This window comes from Coregonus clupeaformis, unplaced genomic scaffold (assembly GCF_020615455.1).
Source record: "Coregonus clupeaformis isolate EN_2021a unplaced genomic scaffold, ASM2061545v1 scaf1268, whole genome shotgun sequence".
NCBI lineage: Eukaryota > Metazoa > Chordata > Actinopteri > Salmoniformes > Salmonidae > Coregonus > Coregonus clupeaformis.
The window spans coordinates 17,501-25,000 of record NW_025534722.1 but is presented as its reverse complement, the minus strand read 5'-3'; the positions used below and the strand labels follow the sequence as shown (position 1 = coordinate 25,000).

Sequence of the window (7,500 nt, the reverse complement as noted above, 5' to 3'; positions counted from 1 at the left end):
CTTCCCTAAGTCTCCTAGTGACTCAGTCTTTAGTTTCAGACCATATCTTCCCTAGGTCTCCTAGTGTCTCAGTCTTTAGTTTCAGACCATATCTTCCCTAAGTCTTCTAGTGACTCAGTCTTTAGTTTCAGACCATATCTTCCCTAAGTCTCCTAGTGACTCAGTATTTAGTTTCAGACCATATCTTCCCTAAGTCTCCTAGTGACTCAGTCTTTAGTTTCAGACCATATCTTCCCTAAGTCTCCTAGTGACTCAGTCTTTAGTTTCAGACCATATCTTCCCTAAGTCTCCTAGTGACTCAGTCTTTAGTTTCAGACCATATCTTCCCTAAGTCTCCTAGTGACTCAGTCTTTAGTTTCAGACCATATCTTCCCTAAGTCTCCTAGTGACTCAGTCTTTAGTTTCAGACCATATCTTCCCTAAGTATCCTAGTGACTCAGTCTTTAGTTTCAGACCATATCTTCCCTAAGTATCCTAGTGACTCAGTCTTTAGTTTCAGACCATATCTTCCCTAAGTATCCTAGTGACTCAGTCTTTAGTTTCAGACCACATCATCCCCAAGTCTTCTAGTGACTCAGTCTTTAGTTTCAGACCACATCTTCCCTAAGTGTCCTAGTGACTCAGTCTTTAGTTTCAGACCATATCTTCCCCAAGTCTCCTAGTGACTCAGTCTTTAGTTTCAGACCACATCTTCCCTAAGTATCCTAGTGACTCAGTCTTTAGTTTCAGACCACATCTTCCCCAAGTCTCCTAGTGACTCAGTCTTTAGTTTCAGACCACATCTTCCCTAAGTATCCTAGTGACTCAGTCTTTAGTTTCAGACCACATCTTCCCCAAGTCTCCTAGTGACTCAGTCTTTAGTTTCAGACCATATCTTCCCCTAAGTATCCTAGTGACTCAGTCTTTAGTTTCAGACCACATCTTCCCTAAGTATCCTAGTGACTCAGTCTTTAGTTTCAGACCATATCTTGCCTAAGTATCCTAGTGACTCAGTCTTTAGTTTCAGACCATATCTTCCCTAAGTATCCTAGTGACTCAGTCTTTAGTTTCAGACCATATCTTCCCCTAAGTATCCTAGTGACTCAGTCTTTAGTTTCAGACCATATCTTCCCCAAGTCTCCTAGTGACTCAGTCTTTAGTTTCAGACCACATCTTCCCTAAGTCTCCTAGTGACTCAGTCTTTAGTTTCAGACCACATCTTCCCTAAGTATCCTAGTGACTCAGTCTTTAGTTTCAGACCATATCTTGCCTAAGTATCCTAGTGACTCAGTCTTTAGTTTCAGACCATATCTTCCCTAAGTATCCTAGTGACTCAGTCTTTAGTTTCAGACCATATCTTCCCTAAGTCTCCTAGTGACTCAGTCTTTAGTTTCAGACCATATCTTCCCTAAGTCTCCTAGTGACTCAGTCTTTAGTTTCAGACCATATCTTCCCTAAGTCTCCTAGTGACTCAGTCTTTAGTTTTAGACCATATCTTCCCTAAGTATCCTAGTGACTCAGTCTTTAGTTTCAGACCATATCTTCCCTAAGTATTCTAGTGACTCAGTCTTTAGTTTCAGACCATATCTTCCCTAAGTCTCCTAGTGACTCAGTCTTTAGTTTCAGACCATATCTTCCCTAAGTCTCCTAGTGACTCAGTCTTTAGTTTCAGACCATATCTTCCCTAAGTCTCCTAGTGACTCAGTCTTTAGTTTCAGACCATATCTTCCCTAAGTCTCCTAGTGACTCATCCTTTAGTTTCAGACCATATCTTCCCTAAGTCTCCTAGTGACTCAGTCTTTAGTTTCAGACCATATCTTCCCTAAGTATCCTAGTGACTCAGTCTTTAGTTTCAGACCACATCTTCCCTAAGTCTCCTAGTGACTCATCCTTTAGTTTCAGACCATATCTTCCCTAAGTCTCCTAGTGACTCAGTCTTTAGTTTCAGACCATATCTTCCCTAAGTATCCTAGTGACTCAGTCTTTAGTTTCAGACCATATCTTCCCTAAGTATCCTAGTGACTCAGTCTTTAGTTTCAGACCATATCTTCCCTAAGTATCCTAGTGACTCAGTCTTTAGTTTCAGACCACATCATCCCCAAGTCTTCTAGTGACTCAGTCTTTAGTTTCAGACCACATCTTCCCTAAGTGTCCTAGTGACTCAGTCTTTAGTTTCAGACCACATCTTCCCCAAGTCTCCTAGTGACTCAGTCTTTAGTTTCAGACCACATCTTCCCTAAGTATCCTAGTGACTCAGTCTTTAGTTTCAGACCACATCTTCCCCAAGTCTCCTAGTGACTCAGTCTTTAGTTTCAGACCACATCTTCCCTAAGTATCCTAGTGACTCAGTCTTTAGTTTCAGACCACATCTTCCCCAAGTCTCCTAGTGACTCAGTCTTTAGTTTCAGACCATATCTTCCCTAAGTATCCTAGTGACTCAGTCTTTAGTTTCAGACCACATCTTCCCTAAGTATCCTAGTGACTCAGTCTTTAGTTTCAGACCATATCTTGCCTAAGTATCCTAGTGACTCAGTCTTTAGTTTCAGACCATATCTTCCCTAAGTATCCTAGTGACTCAGTCTTTAGTTTCAGACCATATCTTCCCTAAGTATCCTAGTGACTCAGTCTTTAGTTTCAGACCATATCTTCCCTAAGTATCCTAGTGACTCAGTCTTTAGTTTCAGACCATATCTTCCCTAAGTCTCCTAGTGACTCAGTCTTTAGTTTCAGACCACATCTTCCCTAAGTATCCTAGTGACTCAGTCTTTAGTTTCAGACCACATCTTCCCTAAGTATCCTAGTGACTCAGTCTTTAGTTTCAGACCATATCTTGCCTAAGTATCCTAGTGACTCAGTCTTTAGTTTCAGACCATATCTTCCCTAAGTATCCTAGTGACTCAGTCTTTAGTTTCAGACCATATCTTCCCTAAGTATCCTAGTGACTCAGTCTTTAGTTTCAGACCATATCTTCCCTAAGTCTCCTAGTGACTCAGTCTTTAGTTTCAGACCATATCTTCCCCAAGTCTCCTAGTGACTCAGTCTTTAGTTTCAGACCACATCTTCCCTAAGTCTCCTAGTGACTCAGTCTTTAGTTTCAGACCACATCTTCCCTAAGTATCCTTGTGACTCAGTCTTTAGTTTCAGACCACATCTTCCCTCTTATGAGATGACTGAGAAGGCACCCATGACCCACCATTCAGAAATGACATGAATATTGATATTAAGTGTGTCTGGGTGTCTCTGTGTGTGTGTGTGTGTGTGTGTGTGTGTGTTTATGTGTGTGTGTGTGTGTGTCTGTGTGTGTGTTTATGTGTGTGTGTGTTTATGTGTGTGTGTGTGTGTGTCTGTGTGTGTGTTTATGTGTGTGTGTGTTTATGTGTGTGTGTGTGTGTGTCTGTGTGTGTGTTTATGTGTGTGTGTGTTTATGTGTGTGTTTATGTGTGTGTGTGTGTGTGTGTGTGTGTGTGTGTGTGTGTGTGTGTGTGTGTGTTTATGTGTGTGTTTATGTGTGTGTACGTACAGGGTCTGTATGGCTCGTAGTGAAGCGAAGGTTCCCTTAGCGATGGTCTGTAGTTTGTTGTCGTACAGAGAGAGCAAGTTGAGGTTGTGGAGGTCTTGGAACGCATCCACACGCAGACACGCTATCTTATTAGCATTCAACAGCCTGAAACACATAGAAACACGCTAGCTTATTAGCATTCAACAGCCTGAAACACATAGAAACACGCTAGCTTATTAGCATTCAACAGCCTGAAACACATAGAAACACGCTATATTATTAGCATTCAACAGCCTGAAACACATAGAGACACGCTATCTTATTAGCATTCAACAGCCTGAAACACGCTATCTTATTAGCATTCAACAGCCTGAAACACATAGAAACACGCTATCTTATTAGCATTCAACAGCCTGAAACACATAGAAACACGCTATCTTATTAGCATTCAACAGCCTGAAACACATAGAAACACGCTATCTTATTAGCATTCAACAGCCTGAAACACATAGAAACACGCTATCTTATTAGCATTCAACAGCCTGAAACACATAGAAACACGCTATCTTATTAGCATTCAACAGCCTGAAACACATAGAAACACGCTAGCTTATTAGCATTCAACAGCCTGAAACACATAGAAACACGCTAGCTTATTAGCATACAACAGCCTGAAACACATAGAAACACGCTAGCTTATTAGCATTCAACAGCCTGAAACACATAGAAACACGCTAGCTTATTAGCATTCAACAGCCTGAGACACATAGAAACACGCTAGCTTATTAGCATTCAACATAGAAACACACTATCTTATTAGCATTCAACAGCCTGTAACACATAAAAACACGCTAGCTTATTAGCATTCAACAGCCTGATACTCAGAGAAACAAAATCACCCTAAGCGGAGTTGCCAACAACCAGATGCATCAGCTAATTCAACCTAGCTTCCCTTTTTCTGCTGAAAACCGGATGTGGGAACTCCACTCGGGCGTTTCTTTTACAGCTGCTACGTTAGTTTAGAAACACATACTGTAGAAACAGGCTATCTTATTTTAGTGTGTGTGTGTGTACTCACAGTAGCTGCAGAGCGAACAGTCCCTCCAACAATCCTTTGGAGATCTCAGTAATCTTATTCCCATAGAGCACCCTGGAGAAAATACAACAAGCACTCGTTAACGTCAGAGGGATTTTTTTTTTTAAAGGTGTGTGTGTGTGCTGTAGCTAGAGGGGCTGTTTTACTCACAGAGAGTTGAGGGATCTCAGGCCTTGGAAAGCATCTGGCGCCAGGTCTGATATCTGGTTATTACTGAGATCTCTGGAGAGAGAGAGAGAGAGAGAGAGAGAGAGAGAGAGAGAGAGAGAGAGAGAGAGAGAGAGAGAGAGAGAGAGAGAGAGAGAGAGAGAGAGAGAGAGAGACAGAGAGAGAGAGAGAGAGAGAGAGAGAGAGACAGAGACAGAGACAGAGAGAGAGAGAGACAGAGAGAAAGAGAGAAAGAGAGACAGAGAGAGAGACAGAGAGAGAGAGAGAAAGAGACAGAGAGACATAGTTCCACATATACATGTATTATAGTCCAGTGCAGTAGACTGAAGACAGACAGACATGTACAGTGTATTGTTATTTGAAATAGCTCCTTACATTCTGCGTAGTTTCTTATAGGGTGAGAAGGCTCCAGCAGGAATACTCTTGATGGAGTTCTGTTCCAACCGACTAGAACAAAAACACAACACATATACAGCACCAGTCAAAAGTTTGGACACACCTACTCATATATATTTACTATTTTCTACCCCGGCCACCCAGACTATTTACACTGACAACCCCCCTCCCCCCTCCATTCGTTTTTACACTGCGGCTACTCACTGTTTATTATCTATGCGTAGTCACTTTACCCCTACCTACATGTACAAATTACCTCGACTAACCTGTACCCCAACACATTGACTCGGTACCGGTACCCCCTGTATATAGCCTCATTATTACCTTGACTAACCTGTACCCCCCCCACATTGACTAGGTACCGGTACCCCCTGTATATAGCCTCATTATTACCTTCACTAACCTGTACCCCCACACATTGACTCGGTACTGGTACCCCCTGTATATAGCCTCATTATTACCTGGACTAACCTGTACCCCCACATTGACTCGGTACCGGTACCCCCTCTATATAGCCTCATTATTACATTTACATTTACATTTACGTCATTTAGCAGACGCTCTTATCCAGAGCGACTTACAGTTAGTGCATACATTATTCTTTTTTATTTTCATACTGGCCCCCCGTGGGAAACGAACCCACAACCCTGGCGTTGCAAACGCCATGCTCTACCAACTGAGCTACCTCCCTGCCGGCCATTCCCTCCCCTACCCTGGACGACGCTGGGCCAATTGTGCGCCGCCCACATTGACTCGGTACCGGTACCCCCTCTATATAGCCTCATTATTACCTGGACTAACCTGTACCCCCACACATTGACTAGGTACTGGTACCCCCTGTATATAGCCTCATTATTACCTGGACTAACCTGTACCCCAGCCCATTGACTAGGTACTGGTACCCCCTGTATATAGCCTCATTATTACCTGGACTAACCTGTACCCCAGCCCATTGACTAGGTACTGGTACCCCCTGTATATAGCCTCATTATTACCTGGACTAACCTGTACCCCCCCACATTGACTAGGTACCGGTACCCCCTGTATATAGCCTCATTATTACCTGGACTAACCTGTACCCCAGCCCATTGACTAGGTACTGGTACCCCCTGTATATAGCCTCATTATTACCTGGACTAACCTGTACCCCAGCCCATTGACTAGGTACCGGTACCCCCTGTATATAGCCTCATTATTACCTGGACTAACCTGTACCCCCAGCCCATTGACTAGGTACTGGTACCCCCTGTATATAGCCTCATTATTACCTGGACTAACCTGTACCCCAGTCCATTGACTCGGTACTGGTACCCCCTGTATATAGCCTCATTATTACCTGGACTAACCTGTACCCCAGTCCATTGACTCGGTACTGGTACCCCCTGTATATAGCCTCATTATTGTTATTTTATTGTTACTTTTTGTTATTGTTTACGTTAGCTTATTTAGTAAATATTTTCTGAACTCTATTTCTTGAACTGCATTGTTGGTTAAGGGCTTGTAAGTAAGCATTTCACGGTAAGGTTGTATTCGGCGCATGTGACAAATAAAGTTTTCATTTTATTTTATTTTATTCAAACCGGTGCGCCTGGCACCTACTGCCACACCCTGTTCAAAGGCACTTAAATATTTTGTCTTGCCCATTCACCCTCTGGAGGCCACTGTGTTCTTGGGGACCTTCAATGCTGCAGACATTTTTTGGTACCCCTCCTCAGATCTGTGCCTCGACACAATCCTGTCTCGGAGCTTTACAGACAATTCCTTCGACCTCATGGCTTGGATTTTGCTCTGACATGCACTGTCACCTGTGGAACCTTATATAGACAGGTGTGTGCCTTTCCAAATCATGTCCAATCAATTGAATTTACCACAGGTGGACTCCAATCAAGTTGTAGAAACATCTCAAGGATGATCAATGGAAACAGGATGCACCTGAGCTCAATTTCGAGTCTCATAGCAAAGGGTCTGAATACTTATGTAAATAAGGTATTTCTGTTTATAATTTGTAATAAATTTGCACACAAAAAAAATATATGAAAAAATGTTTTCACTTTCTCATTATGAGGTATTGTGTGTAGATTGATGAGGATTTTTAAAAATGTCATCCATTTTAGAATAAGGCTGTAACGTAACAAAATGTGGAAAACGTCAAGGGTTCTGAATACTTTCCCAATGCACTGTATGTCAGTCTTCCTCATTTCACACAGCTGTGGTTTTACAGCCACACACAGACTGAGTGTGTGTGTGTGTGTGTGTGTGTGTGTGTGTGTCTGTGTACGTGCATGCTCTGCGTGTGTGTGTGTGTGTGTGTGGTGTGTGTGTGTGTGCGTGCTTTGCGTGTGTATATGTGTGTGTGTGTAGG

At 42.6% G+C, this 7,500-nt stretch overlaps 1 protein-coding gene across 1 annotated transcript in view; it reads right to left on the bottom strand.

Moving 5' to 3' along the window:
- slit2 (slit homolog 2 (Drosophila)) overlaps positions 1 to 7,500 on the bottom strand; it is a 77,313-nt gene that overhangs the window by 61,125 nt on the left and 8,688 nt on the right. Inside the window, exons 5-8 of the mRNA XM_045217902.1 lie at positions 5,118 to 5,189; positions 4,725 to 4,796; positions 4,557 to 4,628; positions 3,500 to 3,643 (exon numbers count right to left, since the gene is read on the bottom strand). Of these exons, the coding sequence (XP_045073837.1) occupies positions 3,500 to 3,643; positions 4,557 to 4,628; positions 4,725 to 4,796; positions 5,118 to 5,189 (360 nt within the window). The remainder of the gene's footprint in view (positions 1 to 3,499; positions 3,644 to 4,556; positions 4,629 to 4,724; positions 4,797 to 5,117; positions 5,190 to 7,500) is intronic.